This window comes from Aythya ferina, assembly GCF_964211825.1.
Source record: "Aythya ferina genome assembly, chromosome: 2".
Classification (NCBI taxonomy): domain Eukaryota; kingdom Metazoa; phylum Chordata; class Aves; order Anseriformes; family Anatidae; genus Aythya; species Aythya ferina.
In genome coordinates, this window is record NC_140297.1 from 14,891,789 (window position 1) to 14,911,888 (window position 20,100).

At 36.6% G+C, this 20,100-nt stretch overlaps 1 protein-coding gene across 11 annotated transcripts in view; it reads left to right on the forward strand.

The window, feature by feature from the left end:
- PARD3 (par-3 family cell polarity regulator) overlaps nucleotides 1-20,100 on the forward strand; it is a 445,907-nt gene that overhangs the window by 285,557 nt on the left and 140,250 nt on the right. For 7 of the 11 annotated variants that reach the window (XM_084507950.1, XM_084507957.1, XM_084507952.1 and 4 more), the window contains 4 exons: nucleotides 3,447-3,598; nucleotides 4,700-4,744; nucleotides 11,141-11,368; nucleotides 17,498-17,714. In XM_084507950.1, coding sequence (XP_084364076.1) covers nucleotides 3,447-3,598; nucleotides 4,700-4,744; nucleotides 11,141-11,368; nucleotides 17,498-17,714 — 642 coding nt within the window. The remainder of the gene's footprint in view (nucleotides 1-3,446; nucleotides 3,599-4,699; nucleotides 4,745-11,140; nucleotides 11,369-17,497; nucleotides 17,715-20,100) is intronic. The other 4 variants (XM_084507958.1, XM_084507953.1, XM_084507951.1 and 1 more) reach the window with 3 other exon arrangements.

The window sequence follows — 20,100 nt, forward strand, 5'->3', positions numbered from 1 at the left end:
TTTACTTCTGCAGCGTATCTTGCTATTCATATACTTCTTTGAAAATGAGCATTACAGTAAAGAAAATAGAGATTAGATATTGTGGAATTGATCATGCTCAAAACCTTTAAACCTGTATCTTTATAAGAAATTGTAAAGGTCTTCAAATACAATTGCAGTTAAAAGAGTAGATGAGTACAGCGCCTTACAGGATAATGTATTCTATTTGTAAAAAAAGTAAATAGCAGTAGAAGTAGATTGTTGCATTAATTTCCTGCTGCTAATGGATGAAGGAAGACTTGTAAAATGAAGGTGCATTGTATGATTTAGCTGGAAGGCACAAAGGGTAAAACTAAGAATATGGATGAAGGGTTATCCAAACAAGAATGGCAGCTGTTCCGAATCACAGAAGAAAATGTAAGCTTTTCCAGCCTGACAATATCTCCCTAATCCTTGATGAAAATGTTATGAAAACAAAGGGGCAATAAGACAGGATTAATAAGTGGAATTTTAATAACATTGAGGGTCAGAAGACGGTTACATTCTTTTAAGGATCAGCTGTCATTCCAGAAACCTTATTTGTTAAGTATTCTAGAATATAGTAAATTGCATTTGGCAATGCTTAATGACTTGCATTAAATTCACCTTCTGTCTTCCATTAATGTAGTTGAAAAATATTAAAATGAGGCATTTTTAGGGATATTAGTTACTCCTCTGTGCTCTCTGGCTTTTCTAGTTACGGATCTTCAGTGGGGCTTTTGAACACTTTTGCGCAAAATAGATGTATTCAAACTCCTGTGATCTGCATGTTCCCTAATTTCTAAAACACCTGTGGATCATTAATAATAGAAATAAACCAGAACATGAAAACTGATGACAGAACGTAGGACTCTGACATTTGTACTCTAAAAAGGTATGGGATATCATGATGTCAGAGAGTAAGTAATTTTTGGTGCTAAATAGCTCCGCTCGTATTCCAGATACGATGCAAACATACGGTAATAATCCCCATAAGAAATGTGCGTGGAAGATAGGTGTGCTAAATGCAGATATGGGCAATGCCCTTAAACATGGGGACAGTTGAAACACTGGGATTTGATCTCCAGAATTTGTGATTGCTGATGCTGTGTCAGACCCCACCATCCTCTACATGAGAATGCCCTTTCCAAGTTTTGTTTAACTTTGGAGTTTCAGTGTGTTCTCAGGACTTCAAATGAATATATGCATGCAGGCTGTATTTACATGAAAATGATATTCAGCTTTATTAGAAGCTTTATGTATGCTGATCAAAGCAAGCTCATATGAAAAACGGAGCATGCAGCCAAAACAAATAGTGTTAGAAATTCACCCCTTTTGAAGGAAGTGCCACATTGATACATTTTGTTCGGCAGGATGGAGCTGGTCATCCTTAACTAACGTGAGCTGCATTAACGGATGTTGCTAGAGAAAATTTTCACTTAGTAAAACCACATTTTTCGAGCTTTCAGAGACTGTGCTGACTAGTAGAGAGCCAGAAACTCCTGTGTGGCCTTGGGAAAGCCATTTATGATCTGATTACAAAAGGTGTTGAGTTGGGTCACTCAGAGATTGTTTTCAAACTTAGGTGGTTCATATTCATCTACAAGTTGCACTGCTGAAAATGCTAGAAGGATGTATTGACTACATCCATTTTACCTTTTGGTAGTGTGGAGATCATTTTTTCCCTGTTTTGTGGATGTGAATGCAAGGACTAAATAGTGTTTTTTTTTCGTTCAGGCTCTGATTCATCAGAGCTTTTAAGCATATGCTTCAAAACCTTGCTAAACTATGCAGACATCTCTGAAATAGTTGCTGCAATTAAATGTAAAACATTATGAGCCTGAGCCAGAAATATTAAAGTCAAAAGGCACTTGACATTGACTTTATTCATAAAAAGTTCTGATTCTGCTCTTATTTAAGTATTACATGCTTGTCACATGCACGTATCTTATTATTTGTAAATCTGCCACTACTAGACTGAATTTCTTCTACACTGCCTAGTAATGCAGATAGTGATTTTCATCATTTATAGGACTCGATGCCTCTGGACACATTTCCTTAGCTCTCTTCATTGTTGTGCCTAGTACCCAGGTGTTTCTCGATCAAAGATGCTTCTATAAATTACAGTATGTGGCATGCATAAGCATGTTCACATTACATAATTTAAAAGTGTAAGTTCATTTCTGCAGAAACTTTTCCTGTTTCTCACTAGGTATAAAATGTGAATTTTAACTGGCCCTTAAAATGGAAAATAATTATTTTGAAATATACTGCATAGTAGCATGTAGGTATACAATATTTTGAATGACATGTAGAGAGACATGCTTAGAGATCTCAGTGACAAGATATTCAGCTTTTTTATCATGAAGTACAACAATTGAAAGAGGAATTTTGAGGACTTTTTCCCTACTGGATAGATAATGGTGGTGCAAAGTACTTTATTTTTATTTTTTCCTGTTGTTTGTTTGTTTTTCTCAGTAATTTATGCTTTAGATTTCTCCTTCTGTCAACTTAAGTAGAAATCTAAATCTTTGGGCTTGCCTTCAGGCTCTTATTAACAGTTTTCCCTTTTTTGGGAGTCAGAAGACCCTTGTGTGAATTTTCTTTCTATTTGCAGTAAGTGATCTTACAGTGGTCATTTAATTGCTTCTCTTTCTCTCTCCTTCTCTCCCTCTCTCTCCCTTTCTCTGTGGTGTGGCCACGGTGACACATTCCAAGCCTAGGGTTTAGCTTGCACACCAAACTCATTTTGCCTGTGTTCTTGCATTCATGATTCTACCAACATCAGACCGACATTATTAAATCTGTCTTCAGAAAGCTTCTGAAGCCAAGGTCATGCAAGAAACCTGCAGAAGAGACCAAATCTGAGTCCAACTTAATGATGAAACCATTGTGGTGAATACTTGCTCTTTAGTGGAGTACTAAGTAAAAATATGTTTGTCTATCATAGCCAAGTTAAAACCAGGAAATGCTATAGAATTTTAATAGGCAGTCCTTAAATTAAGAACTTTGGGAAGTCTCTGGGGGCTTCAGGCAGGACAGATTCTGTGTATGCTTTACAAAAAATATTTTGTGATGAAGAAAAATATGATAAGTTGGTATTAAGAGAATATACTGGTTTCTCATTAAGAAAATGGATTTTTTTATTCTCCCTCAAATTATTCCTGTGTTGAGGTCATATATTCTGATAGTATATGTATAGTTTACACGAGATATGTACATCTTTCATTAAAGCTCGTGAGTGAATTTTTTTATTCTTTTAAACTGGAATTGCTTGATGCAGTGAAACAAATTCATTGTGTGTGTAACTGACTACTTGCATTGGTTTATTTAAAAATGTGTACTTTATTGTTGGTTGAAGTCACATGCTAAATAAATGCTTTTCTCTGCAGAGTGAAAGGTTGCGTGATCTTGATAAATGTTCACATGATTTTTCTCCCTTCCTACAGCACTCTTAGTCCAGATGTTGATCCAGTGCTTGCCTTCCAGCGAGAGGGTTTTGGACGCCAGAGCATGTCAGAAAAGCGTACAAAGCAATTTTCAGATGCCAGTCAGTTGGAGTTTGTTAAAACACGAAAATCCAAAAGCATGGATCTAGGTAGTGAGTGATATTTTTTCAATTGTTTTCTTTGAACCTGATTTTCATGTTGTAAGTATATAGATTTTCTAATTTCAAACACATTATTTATGTGCAGTAATACTGTGCATAAGGTCTACTGGTGTGAAGTAAAGTATTCTTAACATGAATGTCCAAGTGGCCTGTGTATTGTTCTTACCACTTGTAAATGTCCATACATTTAAATATCAGAACCCTCTGGATATACAGCTATATGTAAATATTGAATATATTCATTAAAATAGAGGTGAAAAGTGCATTTAAAAATCCATGTAGAAAAACTGTGTAAAAATGTACCATGCTGTGGTTATGGGTGCATAGAATTATTCTCAGTTCATGATTATAATTCAATTAGCCTTAAAGACCCTTAGTAGCTTTTATTTTATAGGTGGATTTTGATTAAGATATTAAAGATGCAAAGTGTTTTTTTTTTTTTTGTAGAAATCGTTCAGAATTAGAAAATCAAGGTAGTCTGACTTCTGGTTGAGACCTAAGTTTTATATTTATATCAGAAGCCCTGAAACTAGGAGCAACTGAGACAGGCCATCAACTGTGATCATTTTAACTGGTAAAACAACTGAGAGGAAGCAAATGCTAACCAGCCCATCTATTTTTCTGTATTGAATTTAGATTCTGAAGTACAGAATCTAGTAACCTTAAACAGTGAGTTTTAATTGCTTAAACACAAAAATCCATACTCAGAATAATAAAATATAATCAGATTTGCTCCTTTACAATAATTGTCAGTATCTTACCTGCAATCCCTAATTCACCAACTTCTTCAGAGGACAGTAAGGTTGGTGGCATTGACTTGTCTTGACTAGTTGCGATGTGCTAACGTGTAAATAACATATTGTACCTGCCTGTGATGTGAACACGACTGACATTGCATGAAGGTTACTTGTTTGCTGCCATTTCTATCCAGAATGTTTGCTTACTGTTACAGTTTATATGCATGAAGGATGACATTGCTAAGGCCCCCCTAACTTGAAAAAAAATACAGAAAAAAAAAAAAAAAGGAATGTTGGATGCATGTGGGGCATGGGCACTAACTGGGCTAACCGTTATACATTTACCTTTTAACAGTAGCTGACGAGACTAAGCTCAGTACAATGGATGACCAGAAAACAGGTAAGAATTGACAGTAAGGCTGTTGCTATAGAAACCTTGGTCAAAGCAGCTTACCACAATTACAGAACTGCCAATCAAATTGCATGAAAACATGAATATTCCAGTACTTGCATGGCTGCTCTCTATTGTGAATAATCAAGTCATAGAGAAAAAGAAAATTCTCTATAGAGATAAGTATCTAGGGTGGTATATTCAAGCAGGTCATATATATCTGGCTGTAGGTAGACACCTGTTTCTACACTTTGAACTCATAAATATTCACAGTTGTCTTGATTTTTGTCCTTTCAACGAAATCTTGGAAAATCTTCTCCTCGCTTCAAACTCAGAGGAATGTAGAAGAGTCAAATGTTTGGCTTACACTGCTAACACAGTGCTTGAAAATAATTCCTTTAATTCCAAAATTGCTGTCTTTGCCTTGAGTGGTCATCAGATAGATGTTGTGAGTTGAACTGAGGAATATTAGTGCAACTCGATTTGCTTTTGGAACTGAAACCAGAGCAGTGTAACAGAACAAAAGAATATGTAAATAGAATATTTTCCACATACGATAGATTGTAACACTTCACACAATGATAATGAGAAATAGCTTTCAAAGCATATTTTTTATTAGTAATTAAAATAATGCACCAGCTGCAATTATTAGCCTTTATGATTTATTAATACAAGTTAGCTTTTGACCTTTGGAATGCTGTTTTAATTAGGCTAGATCCAGAGGACACCATAACATTACTTAGCTCTAATTAGGAACAATTCACCTTTTAAACCTGACAATATTATTTATTTTAGCATGATTTGGGGAGCAGGGCATTCCACGCAGAATTTATGATTAATAATTCACAACTGCATCTCTGTTTAACGACACTTTACAACATGAGTAGGAACATTGAGAAGCTGTAACTAATCAATTGACTGCATTATATTTTTTATTAAAACAGATAAAACTTCAAGCTCTTAAAATGTTGTAGAATATGGTCATAAACTTGCAACCTTACAAATTGAGTATGAATAAAAAAAATAATATTGAATGTTTTGAAAGATTAGGGCCATCAGAATGTATGAATTGTGTTAATGGTTATGGTAAGAAACAGAGCTTGGGAACTGCCTTCACCATGAGCACTATTCACAGAAAAAGAACTTACAGATCAAACACAAATTACTTGTAAATAATTCTTCATTTAATTATTAGCCTGCTTATTGGAATGGGATGTGATAACAATGATGTAAATCCTGTGTTTTAGCAAAATATGATGCTTAGGTTTAAAAGTGCTTTTGGTGGTATCAACAGAGTATAGTTTTTCTATATGTGTGACACCTGGATTAAATTCCAAAAAGAGACACGTCAGACAACTTGGGTGAACGAGCGTGACCGTAACCATCTGGACTAAGCAGTTACATATTTTGTGCACAGCAAGCTCAGTGGCTGGAAAAAATGGAAAAAAAACCCACACCACACCTTTGACTATACTTTTTCTTATTTATTTTGTGTGCTTTTAACCAGGTTTAGTATGTAAACATTGCATTTCTCCCATTACTGAAGATGGATGTGGTTTTTAAACAAACCACTTACTGCAATTTGGCTGAAAAATCATCTGGTACAAGAAAAAAAATACATCAAATGTGTGGTGAACTATTATTTGATGAACTGTAGAAGCCAGACAAATTCAGCATATATTTACTTTAAAGAAAAATAAAAACAAACACTGTTGCAGTCAAAGTTGGATTTAATAGTATTAGCTGAAAAGGAGAGCGTAGAACTCACCAGCCCTAGTAACTATAATAGATTTTTAATTATTTTTCTTTCTGTAGTTCACTTGAAGTGCCTAATCCTTGCAGTGTTTATAGTTCATTCTAGAGGTTAGAAGTATATTCAGTAGCAATTGAGCGTGGCTCATTTATTGAGTCCCAGGCATGCTAGCAGGTTGGTTTTTTCTTTTTTCCATGTCCACAGTGAGGAAAGGCCAAAACACTCTTTCAAGCCAAACAACAGCAAAACAAACAAGCAAAACCAACAAGCAAATCCAACACAGAAGATGTATTTAAATTATTTATTTTTACAGGGTGCTTTTAAAGTAAACTTTTATTAAATGGAAACAAAGCTGAAATACTTTTGATGCAGTTACTTGTTCTAGTCTTCCCCTGCCCCCCTTCCAGCAAAAAATGTTACTCTTTTCATATGAATTGAACCAGAAATAGAAGAATTTATCAAATCTAATGTAGCAGATGTTAGTAAATTCAAAAATAGACTAATGTCCTTTAAGAAAGTGCTTAAAAGTAGACTTTGTGCCTTTGCAAAACTGCTTTAATCAAATAGAGGGAAGTTTTTGACGTCACTGGTAGCATTTAACCTAAGAGTTAGTAAAAATAATGTTTCAGAAAGAAACAAAAGCATCATTTAAAACCATTTAAAGGGAAGTGCTTTTATAGCACTAAAAAAATACTTTTATAGCTTTTAAAAATAGTCACCAAAGGAAGCCTCCTACGTCCTTTAACACCAGACTTTTTGCCTTTGCAATTCGCCCATGCAGACTTGTGGCACCTTATAAATACTTAACGTAAGATTAGAGAGGTGGGAGCATCGTGAGTTGTTAAACAGAGTCAGTGCCACGGGAAAAAAAGGGGGCTTGGAGCAGGGAGCATCACGTAGGTTTAATGTGGTCTGTGAGTATTAGATGTCTCATTGGATCTGTGTGTGCGGTGAAGCCCTGAGGTGCCTGTGCCACATGAGAGCCGATGCATGCAACGCCCGTAGGTCGTGCATGAGCAGAGGGTGCTGCATGGTCTGGAGAGCAAGGCTTGGCATTATCCCCAGGGACTGGCCAGCTGAGACACAAGGGTGGCGGTGCATGCCTGGTGGGCAGGGGCTTGGGATGGCGTGAGCATGGCACAGAGCCTGTGAGAGGTGGATCTGGGTGTATGGCACACAGAGGAGAGCAGCGTGGATGGACGTGTAAGCAGCGTGCAGGGAGGCTGCGCACGCGGTAGGATTTACGGATGGGGTGCTTCTGTGTTGCAGATGGCTGAATCCACCTCAAAGGGCGGATTATTTGTTAATAAAATTGTTGGAATGGAAAATTTTGATTAACTTCAAATTTTAAAAAATGATAAAAGAACCCCTTTCATCCCTCAGTCATATGAAGATGGTTTAGGTAGATGTGTTTTTTTTTTCTTTCTTTTTATTTTTCTGTTTCAAATTCTGCTGTCAAAATAGAACTCAGCAGATAACATTTCTGATGATTACCACCAGCACTGTAAAGTCTAGAAGAAAATGCTGACATTTTTGTATTTAGAATACAAGGTTTTGATGTGACTCATAAATTTTAAACAAAATGCATCTTAAAGAAAGTTTGCAGTTTCTCAATGGATTATGAATAAACAGCTCACTTTCTGGCTAGTGAATTCTAGTAATAAATTCTGAACTCACTCAATTTACAGGGAGGCTTAACCATTTATTTTGAAAATAGCAAACTTGCTATGAAGTGGCCATAGAAGCTGGTGAAGGTATTGAAATACACATAGCTTTACGATCACAGTGCTTAAACTGCTTGTGTAATGACATTTTCCTCTTTCAAATTCTGCAACCTGTCCACATTTGTGTTCATGACCACCCAAGTTCAATAAATATTCGTATCATTTCTGTAATCTGTTATTAGTTTTACAGTACTGGAGGAACATTAGGTCATATCCCATCTAGCTTTTCCTTTGGGAAAGCACAACTTACATAAATATTGTTCTCACAAAGATCTGTATTGGGTAGCAGGAAATGGATTTTTTTTTAATGTTCTGTATGAACATAAATGGGCATATAAATGCTTGCTTTATAATTACTGTTTACAAAAAGAGCCACTCAGTAATTAGGAAAAGATATACGAGCATTTCATTTAGAAGGTTGCAAAGCAGAATCTGGAATAAGGGAGTTTACAGTAAGTTGCCATGTAAGAGGATACCCTTTCCCTTTGTATATGAAATTGAATCTGTCAAACAGCTGGTTCATATAGGATTGTCCTGTCTCTTCTCTTCTTCTTCTTTTTTTTTTTTCCCCTTCAAAATGTTGCATTCATTTTTCTTTTCTGTCTTGTGGATTGTTTTTATCAAAACACAGTCCCAAAAAGCAAAAAACCAAAATCTTATTTGTTGTGTACTGCAGGCTTTAGTGAGGGACCAGCAATTTGTGACGTATGTTAGAAAGTGGACAGCTTCTAGGGCATTGCCCAAGTTGAAACTCTTTCACTTGGTATAGTGTTCTATGAAAATACTTGCATTAGACTTCGGGCCATGTTCGAAACTTGGGGGAACCTGGACTGCAGTTTGTTTGCACAGCTGGGAAGCCATCAAACATCCTTGTCCCAGCTGCCTGCTCTTGCTCACCCCAGCAGCTGCTCTGTGCCCCCAGCTATCCTCATGACCCTCACAAACAGGGGCAGTGGGCGAGAGGGTGGCTTCTTCTGTGAGATGCGAGTTCATCAAGGTAAAATTCTGAATTTGGTGGGGTGTGTTTGTTTCCAGCTGAGGGTGAAAACAGCAGGACCCCAGACCTCTGGGGGAATGAAACTGCAGCAATTCTCCAGACCTGTGAAAAAGGATTGTTGTTTTGTTTCTGTTTACAAATTCATCTCAAAAGTAGGGCAGCTACAGGGAATTCTTTGACAGCTGCTTCTTGAATCTATTTGATCTAAGGGATTTTATTTTAACTTAGATGTTCAGACTCTTAATAGATGAGTGGAAAATGACAGCATTTGTCACCTTGCTCTACCTAACACCAAGCTAGCAAAAAACATGTGAGGACTTGCCATGCTGCCTTTCTGCAGGTCCCGGACCCCTCTTCCAGCTTCCATCCCGCACCACCCAAAACTGACTGATGAGAGAAACTGTTATTAGTGCTATTCCTCCTCCCCCTTCCCCATTTAATGTAACTTCACATAACTGTGTCACAGAAGTGTGACAGATACTGTCTCTCCTCCCTCCTAACATCTGCCATAACAGGAATCAATTCCAGAGCTTTATATTATTCTGATATAAATACTTTAAAAGGATAACTCGTTTTTTGCATCATTCCCACCAGACCTTGCTTATAAGCAGGTTGTTTATTGGTTTGGTGGCCCTGTTCAGTGCTTGGCTCTGTCTCCTGGAGGTGTCTGGCTTTGAACAAGTCCCTTGATCTTTCTGTACCTCTGTAAGATGAGGGTGGTGACTAACTACCCACCCCCAGGGCCTGCTGTGGTGCCACAGCACCCTTCTCTGCTCAGCTCCCTTCAGGTCAAGAAAATAGGAGATTTTCTATATTCTGGGTGAGGGCTCTGATCTCATAACTTCAGGAAATCTGGCTGGGATGATCATGCCTCTTCTATCTCTCAAGCCACAAATCCTATAGAAGAGCTGGCCAGGACTATTCTTCACTTCTGAACAAAATCACTCTAAATAAACACAGAAAATTTTTATTTATCAGTTTATTGCCTGATAGATCTCTCTCCATTTTAACTGTGAGATCCAACTGTGCAATTGTCAGCACTGTGAGTGTGTGTATCTAAAAACAGAAGCTAGACATTTAGTCCACAAAGCCAAGAAGACAAGTCTGGATGGGGAAGAAGTTTTGCAGAACACTGGCTAGGGCTTTCTTGGCACTCCTCTGAGCGTGCAGCAGTGATAAGAGCTGCCCTCAGCCCCAGCTGTAGGGCTGCCCAAGCACCAACCTGGTCACTGCCAGGAATGTGTTTCTTTTCCAGCTGGGTAGCTGGTATTGCCTGGCTAATTGGGTCCTTTCCACAGATTTTTTTTTTTAAAACAAATTCACAAAATCCCAGCAAGTCAACTGATATTTCTCAGAAGTATTTCATTATGAAATAGTTAGCATTTTGATGCGAGTCTTTAAAACTCAATTAAAACCAAACAACATGAAGCCAGAACAACATGAAACCTTGAAGCCAGAAGTTGGGGTACTTTGCAAGAATGTTACTCTAAACACAATAGGATTCGTGCCCAGAATATGCTCTCAGTTGCTAGTACAGATGAAATTTTCATCTCTAAACAAAAAATAATTAATAGCTTTGTCTGATGCAGTTAGATATGTATCTCTGTTGTTTTCATGAGCTGTGTTTTTAAAGCCCCATGATTACTTTATCATTCAAATTGGTAAAATAATAGTAAGAGATGTTGGTATCTTTTCACGAATTTGAAAAGCCAGACATTACTAACATTGTCGGTTTCGTTGACTATAACTTGACATACTCATTCACTTCTGAGACCAACAAATCTGCAGAGAATTCCCTACAGATTATTGAGAGATGATGTGAATAATGTTAAGCGTGTCCCCAAAGACTTTCACAATGGATATGCATAATCAAGCATGCAGTTCTCTACACTAATTCTAATTACTTTTTTTTTCTTCCCTAAATCACTAAGGTTCCCCAACCAGAGATGTGGGGCCTTCATTAGGTCTGAAGAAATCCAGCTCATTAGAAAGCCTGCAGACAGCAGTTGCTGAGGTGACTCTGAATGGTGATATTCCCTTCCACCGCCCACGCCCACGAATTATCCGAGGACGAGGCTGCAATGAAAGCTTCAGAGCTGCCATAGACAAATCGTATGATAAACCTGTAGCAGATGATGATGATGAAGGCATGGAAACTCGTAAGTAAACTATTGTTATACATAAAGAATGTTAACAATATAAGTTAATCCTTTAGAAGGTGATTAAAAGTGATAGAAGATTATCCTAGGGTTTTAAAAGAATAGAACTAACTTCTCTTAATGGCTTTGTTCAGGCTTTTGCCCTTCATATGCATTAGCAGATTGCAACACTCTGCAGCTTCCTTCCTTCCTAAAACAAGGAAATAAGATTATTAGGATTATGTTTACTTAAATTACTTACTATGAAAATTTTCTCTAAGACAGCTAATTAATTTACTGATGTAAATTAGAAACATTTTACGCAGAAAGAAAAAAAACCACTGAATTCATGTTACAAAAATATGTGCATCTAACTTAGAAAGGGTACATTTGTAGTGTCTGGGGGAAAAAAAAGAAATCACTGTCCTTTAATTAGAATGAGTAAGGCTGGCAGATCTAATAAAATATAAAGTTAATGATCAGCTATTACCCACCCTAATGGGCATTCATTTACATTTTCAGTTCTTTAACCCGAAGTATGACCCAACATGTGGAGAATGTCATTAACATAAAAGAATCACTTCAAAGCTAACCTTATCATTATTGAACTATGTAAGAATGGGCTGGTAAAATGACAACTCATATTGAATGAAAATAGTGTGAATGGTAAATTACCTCAATCAGGGGTTGTATTAAAATTATTGGATTTTTAACCTTCATGTTGTACTAGTTTCGACTTGTCACACACCACCAGCTTTTTTTTTTTTTTTTTTTTTTCAGTCTACCTGCAGCTAGTTAGTAGTTTATGAATGAATAAGATATTTGGAAAGCTGAAATGGTAAAATATTTAGCCTGAATACTAACAGAAAAAGCTTGAAAAGAGATTTTTCACTCTCTTTTTAAAATTTTTTTACTTTCAGAAAATCTTTCTCAGAAGTGTCATTCTATAATGTTCTGTTGTAAGCTACTTGTGTAGTCACTCTTTTATTTTTTAAAACTCTTCTGTTGTTTTTCTTTTAATATGTCTGTTTCTAAAAGTGTTCTGAGACTGAAAGGGAGGTCATTTTGCCAGTCACTTTTCTCAAAGGTAGTTATGGACAGAATTCTGCTTCCCTCTCACAGCACCTAGCAATTTCACGCAGCAGTGAGGCTAAATGCTGGTTATGGTGATGTTGGCTGTCAATCTATTCCTGGCCAGTAGAAGAACAGGTATGAGAAAATGCGTAGTGATCATGATCATTATCCCAAACTTCATGCCTGTGGTCTTCTGGGACACAAGACAGCATTTTTCTAAAGGGTCTTGTTTGTTGTGAGCCAACTGAGTAATATCCTGTTTTGAGGCATTAAATATCTAGGGCTTATCCAGAAGTTACACATGACAGCAAAACTTATCAAGAAAGACTTTCTAGGTGAGTATAGGTTTATGAGATTACTGCAAGAGGTTTTGAGCTTATGGATACAATGCATAGAGTGGAAAGGAACTGTCTGATGGCCTTTGTATCCTTTGCATGGGAGTAGTGGAAACCAGACAAAACCGTCTGGCTGAAAGTGAAATGCCATGGGGTGAGTCTTTGTCCTCATTTCCTCGTGGATGAAGAATTCTGGCATTGATGGACCAAGAGCCATCTTGGGAGAGCCAGAGTGAGGTTGTTCTCAAATCCCATATGGTACAGAAGGGCTGGACAAAGTGTGACCTAGGTATATGAATAGTACCGCACATTCTGTTGGAGTTGCATGCGTTTTAATAGCTTCCATATATTACAATAAAACATCTAAATAGTAATCCAGAAACTTGGACTGCCAGGGTAATAGAAGCAGACAAGTTGTAAAGCAAATGCAGGATGTTGGCTGGACACAGCTCATTCCCAGGAATGGCACAGAAGGCTCTCTAGGTTTTTGCTTCTGATGGTGAACGTGGAGCTTAAGAGCTGCCCCAGCCATGTGGGGCCTGGGATCAGCTCAAAATACTAGGTCTACAGTACTGAGGTCTGTCTTTTTCAGAACATTTCTGTGTTTGTGCAGTCTCCTCCACTTTGTGTAAATTATATGTGGCTTCAGATTCCAGAGAATTTGCCAAGTGATGTCTTCAGCTGGAAAAAGCCTGGACACCTTTGAATACATAGAAGTTGATTTAACAATCTGGTACTAAAGTGGCTAATGTCTCACTGCTGCCATAATGACATGGCATAAGTTTTTTTTTGTTTTTTTTTTAAATTGCATTTAATTATTCCGTAATTGTTTGAAATTAAAATGTGGCTTTCTGGCATTATAAAACCCAGGCAAACATGTTGGTGGTCAATTTGCTGATGCCCTTGAGGTTGGATTCATTTGCTTTACTTGATATTTTTCCCAAGTATTTCTCCAAATGTTTCAGTGCTGAGTGCTTTCTTCTTCCAGACATTGACCCTCTTTGGAGCAGCAAATAACAGCACTGCAGTACATTTTATAGAATAATTCTTAACATGTCATCACCCAATATAAGAAAGCCATATAAATACAGGTAGCATATGTAGCAGAGGGGCTAACTCTCCTATGAATGTATTTGCTGTCCTTGGAAAAAGATGTTATTAAATTACTAGATGCAGGATGAAAATCAGATCACTGTGTCCAGTTCCAGGACAACATTTTAAGAAGTATTTGAGAAGATGGGTATGAATTTTAATCTCTGTAAAGAAGTAATATTTGTGGAAAGGTGTGGGTGTTTAGCTTTTACAGATCATTTTTGCCTGATTCTCTTTTCTTTTTTTTTTCTCTTCTTTTTTCCTCCTTAATACTCGAAATAGCTGACTGAAAGCAAAATGTTTATCTTTAGTGACTTGAATGAGAACAGGGCATTTGGATTGGGAGAGATCGGCAAAGCTTTCTAATCTTTTGCTGAATCTTAATTGCTAGAATCTACGGCTGTATTAAATATCACAATAAGAGGCCTGGAAGCTTAGTGGCAAAATAGCTTCACATTAAGTAGCTTTGATTCCTCATGTGCATCTTTTCCATTTTATGGCCTAATTAGGAGGATAGCTTCATAATACCTGTTTGTGTAGATCTCTTCAGTACAGTGTGGTTCATGAAATGACGCTAGTTTTCAGCTTTAATTGATGTTTAAAGTATACTCCAATTTTTTTTTTTGGCTTCAGCATCCTGCATAGGGAGGAGGGGGGAATAGGAGTCTGCAGGAAAAGAAGAAAGGAAATAACAGCACCAAAGCAAATGCATTCTGCGTCTTGTGGCAACCTAATGTCATTACTTCAACTTAGCAGAAATTAGAAGTTTCATTTGTAGCCTGGGCTTGAATTTTTAATTGAGCAGCCTTTGCATTTGTTCTAAACACTAGTAATTAGGTGTATGTTAATTGCAGAATGACTGTTCTGCATAAAAGTGAAACAAGTTTCTTCGTGTCATGCCTTTTTAAGAAAACTGGAAATCTATTTACTCCAGTAGAGTCACCAGTGTTTATTTTGAGAGAACAGGCGTCCTACATGTAGTTCACATGACTTGTTCTAAGCTATGGAATTAACTGCGAGCAAAATGTGTGTGATAGACAAATATTTATTGTAGCACAACTGTGGAAAGAAGGCAATATTATTTCCACAGAATATGCAAAACAATAAGACGAGGCATTGTTATGACAAGTTGTTCAGCAACTCAGCATAGCACAATACACTTAATACATATTTAGGAGTAAAATAACGTGTTGTCATATGAATATGAACAACCATAGGACAAAATATGTTCATCTTTAAAATTCTAGAAATTCTGGAAATGAAGTACCAAGTAAACATTTGACTTCAGAATTTGCCAGATTTCTAATTTTTAATTTTTTATTTTACTAATTATAATCATTTGCAAGTACAATCATTTAAATGTCTATTTGGTTTAATGGGAACAGATTGTAGCTATAAATTAACATGCAAAAAATTAGCATCTCTATTCCAAAGTGGTTTTCCAATACTCTTAATAATAATTAAATATCATCCCAAACTTTGTCTAAACAACACTTTCACCAAAAAAATGCAAGTACAGCTAGTACACAGATGTATAGGAAATGCGTATTCATTTTCTAAAATAAAATTATCCAAACATTAAATCAGTGCCTACAATCGAGAAGTTGTGTCATCTACTTAATTGATAGCAGTCCTGAGGATAAATGAATAAGAATTTTGGGGACCATTTTTTTTCTTTTTCTTTTTCTTTTTCTTTTTCTTTTTCTTTTTCTTTTTCTTTTTCTTTTTCTTTTTCTTTTTCTTTTTCTTTTTCTTTTTCTTTTTCTTTTTCTTTTTCTTTTTCTTTTTCTTTTTCTTTTTCTTTTTCTTTTTCTTTTTCTTTTTCTTTTTCTTTTTCTTTTTCTTTTTCTTTTTTCTTTTTCTTTTTCTTTTTCTTTTTCTTTTTCTTTTTCTTTTTCTTTTTCTTTTTCTTTTTCTTTTTCTTTTTCTTTTTCTTTTTTTCTTTTTCTTTTTCTTTTTCTTTTTTCCCCTTGCTGGTGATTTGTAATTTAGAGTATGGAATTCAGAGCTGAGATTCAAAAACAGTTATTAATGTTGATATTTATCTGATATGGTATGTTTTTCCTGAAATATATTTATGTGATCTTCCAGGGTTGGAGAATATTTATAGAAATCTTGGGATACTCACTGAGCAAGTATTAAGTCTATTGGACAGGTCTGTGTATTATAATATTAGAGTATAAACACTATTTTCTGGGTGAGTATCTGAGAGAGAGAAGATAGAATATTGAGTGGCTTTCAGCTAGTGATTTGTAGACTTTTCAGGTTCAGTGAATTACTGGTAAGGTGAATATGAAAGATGACTAAGAAAAACAAATTTATATTCTACAGTACTCTATGTATGACAAATTTCTTAAAAATCACACACTTTCATTGGCTGTAGAGGAGTCACTGAGGTCTACAAATAATAGTACTAGTAGGAGTAATAATAATATGTAAACATATGCTAAATTAAAAAGTGATTTATTTTTTTTTTCCCCTCTATGTCATGGCAATTTCCAAATCCTTTTGGCTATTAAAAAAAAAAAAAAAAAAGTTTATTTCCAATACCCTATATTTGAAAAAAAATAAAGCAAAACTTTATTTTCCAACCTCTACTGCCAAAAGTTGTTTGGAGCCTCTTAGAGCTACAGGAAACACTACAAAGTATGCACCTGTGATTCTAATTGCTGCTTTATGCTGTCTGTTGGAAGATGGTGTAGTCCTGCTTTTAAGGTGATGATAGAACATTTTAAAGCTCCTGGGTGATCACAGCTTGACTCTAAGCTAAGTCAGAAAGGCTGCAGTATTCTAACTCCTGTGCTTGACATGTTTTATTTCTTTCTTACTAAACTACTGGGGGAGTTTTCAATTTCTGATTGGATTGTTTCTTTTGGTCGTTTCTGTTTCAGGCTTTCTGCAATACATGTAGTCTGTTTAAATTTGACCTTGGGTATACTCTAGGATTCTCTGGGTCTTGTTCTTGGATTAGAAACAGAGAAGAATCACGTTAGGGGCTCTTAAAAGGTTTTGCTTGTTGCGCTTGGTGGAATCTCCCCACCTGAGCCTCCCAAGCTGCTCCATCGCAAGGAGTACTACTGCTATGGAAGAACAAAAGCCATGATGCATGACATGCTTTATACTTCTCCAGGAAATGAAGTAGTGCAAGAAAACCATTATAGTATTTGTAGCAGAAGAAAAAGTCTATTAAGGCTTCTATTGAGGGTTAACAGTCCTTAATGACTTTCATATTTTTATGGGAGTATTACTAAGAATTTCCTGACAGGGTATGCTGCACTGCTGCTGTTTCTTGCAGACATTTCTGAAGCTTTCTTCAACTGATTTAGATGGTGAAACAAAAGAGTCCAATTTACATCACTTTAATAATCCTCCCTATTAATCTATATGTTATTCAGAATACCCACAAAGCACGAATCAAATTTTCAGAGTGTTCTGCAGAGGTGAATTCCTTGTCTTTAAGATTGCATGTAATAGCACACAGGGGCATTCCAGGAGAAACCCAAATCATCAGATACTGATTTTGGAAAAGAATGGGATTATTTTATTTTTGTCCATATAACCTGCTTGCAAATAAATTATGTAATATGCCAAAAAACTGCCTTTATTTTTTGTTGTTATCCCATTGATGTTTCTTAATTTGTACTTTCAGTGGAGGAAGACACAGAGGAAAGCTCAAGATCTGGTAGAGAATCTGTGTCTACAGCAAGTGACCAGCCATCCCACTCGTTGGAGAGACAGATGAATGGAAGCCAAGATAAAGGTGACAGAAAAAAGGCTGGAAAAGAAAAGAAGAAAGATCGAGATAAAGAGAAGGATAAAATTAAGGCAAAGAAAGGAATGCTGAAGGGCTTAGGAGACATGTTCAGGTAGGTCCTTTGCAATCAAATATGAGAATGAATTATAAAATGCAGCTTTGTCTTTTAGGTGAAGCCTTTATATTTTAACTGTTTCCTGAGGCCATATTTTTCTAGAAAAACACATGCACGACTTATTTAGGCATATCTCTCAGTTTCTGAGTTTATGAAAAGTGTCATGAAAGGAAAGCAGCTCAGAATGGAAGAAAAGCTGTTGGATATAGGGCTAAAGGGACTGCAAAGGAAAAATGTGTTTTAAGTATTCAAGCTGCCTGGTCTGTAAAAGAGTAATTGGTGATGTCTAAGTAGTGCACATATCCCTCAACAGATCAAAATTTTTTGTACTTTTTTTTTTTTTTACTTCTTAACCTGTGCTGTTCCTAATCTTTTACCCAAAGCTTACGTGTTACTAAATGTGTGGGTATTTTTGCTTTACTGTTAAGCTGTTTGGTGTTATGGAGATAAGATGCGAAAGAAATACATCAGTTTGAGAATGCAAAGCAGCAGGCTTGTGTCAAGGAAATCAGGATCTAAATAAGATTGGGTGCTCTGTGAACCCACACTCTGGAGAAGGGGTCAGTGTAAGATCTGATTTTTACCAACTACTGAATTTTTTGAAGGGAGACAGTCGTCTCTCCAGCAGACGTAAGGGATCTGAAAGGAGCAGACTGCTGAGGAACACCCTGCTGTTCTGGGTAAATGGTGAAACATGACAAACACCTTTGAACACTTGTGGGAAGGGGTGAGAGAGTAAGAAAATCAGTCTTTATTTTAACTAGCTAAAGTAAATAAATATACTTCCAAGAAAAAATAATATGGAAGTGTTTGATTTCTTTTATGTATGCAGTGATTCACTATTTAATTTTGAAGTGAGATACCGGTATTATTTTAAAGCTTTACTAACAGTGATTCTACTCTGAAAACTTTTAAGTGGAGCTTCAATTTACTTAAAACCTGTTATCATCTTTATCCTGTGATTGAACTTTGGTTGTACCTGCTGAGGTTCTTGAGAGTTGTTCTGTCAGAATGACATTACAAAACTAGTTAACTTTGGATTTAAAAAGTTTGAAAATAATAGTTAGAAAATTTATTTAGAAAAGAAACAAAATCATATCAGGTTGTTAGGCAGCATATACAACAGTACCACAAGTGTCATAAAAGATAGCCCCACACTTCAGTAGGAGGAGAGTACCTCAGCCTGATCATATGAATGTCCTATGGGGCTACCTTCGTTTTCTGGGTGCTTGCCTGCCTGAATTGAAGCCCAGCACAGGGCTGCACCCTGCTCAAGGGGAGAGGAGAAGGTTATGGATGCAAAATGCCAACTGGTTCTTTTCTGTAGTCTTTGCCATTTTTCTGTAGCTTTGTTTTAGGACTTTAAGATTTCTGGTATAAATGGCTATCACAATATAAATGACAGGCAAAATTGAGGGAAATTATACATGATAAATTCTGCGGTGTGTAAGTAGCAGTAACATGAGTGCTATTTGGTGAGACAGTTCAGTCAGAAGGTATTGCACAGCATCTAGAAAGCTGGGCAGCTCCTTAGTCTTTGGGTTCCCCCTGTATAATGCTCCTCGTGCCCAGAGGACCTGTGAAGGAGCTGCTTCATCTTGCAAGTGTTAGTACAGAGACAAAGAACTGACTTGCAGAGAGTCCCCTCCAAACAGGGAAGGCTTCTTGTTTTGGAGAGCCAGGTCAGTCCAGACCTTGTCATCTGCTTTCTTCCCTCTGGTGTTAGAGCTTCGTGTCTGGTGTTCCAGTGTAGCTCTGAAAGCTCTGAATGGAAATTAATGTGAAAACGGCAATTAGTACAATTTTTAATCAGACACTCCCAGCAAAATATGAAGTAACCTTGTCTGTATGTTTGATATAACACTTCTTAAATCTTTAATCTGAAAACTATAATTTTACTGATAAGAAGGTCTGATGATCACTTTGTTGTCTGCGCTTCCTAACAGTCAATGTTTCCTTGAGTTATCTTTTCCCTCAGTACCATTTTTGAGTGAACTTTACTTTTCAGTCTCCTCTTAATTAACGTGGGAGCAGTGCTATCCGGATGCAGTTTGACTTCTCCTGGATCTTTAAATTAGCTTGCACCTTGTCAGCCCACCCAGGAGAGGTGCTCCTGGCAAACAGGAAAATGCTGATTGAAGGAATTAAATGTTATGCCTCATTTCCACTCAGTGCTCAGATTTGCTTTGTTGACAGGCATCTCAATAATGTTTGAGAGAGAGGCTTTATTATGGCTGAAAGATAAGCTAGTGCTTCTGCCTATACCATGCTTTGTTTTTGCTGTATATCCAACATACATCATAGACACCGAGTAATCAGGGAAAGAAGTGGTGCAGTGGAAAATAATGATGACAGTAACACTTGAAATTCAAGCCATGATCAA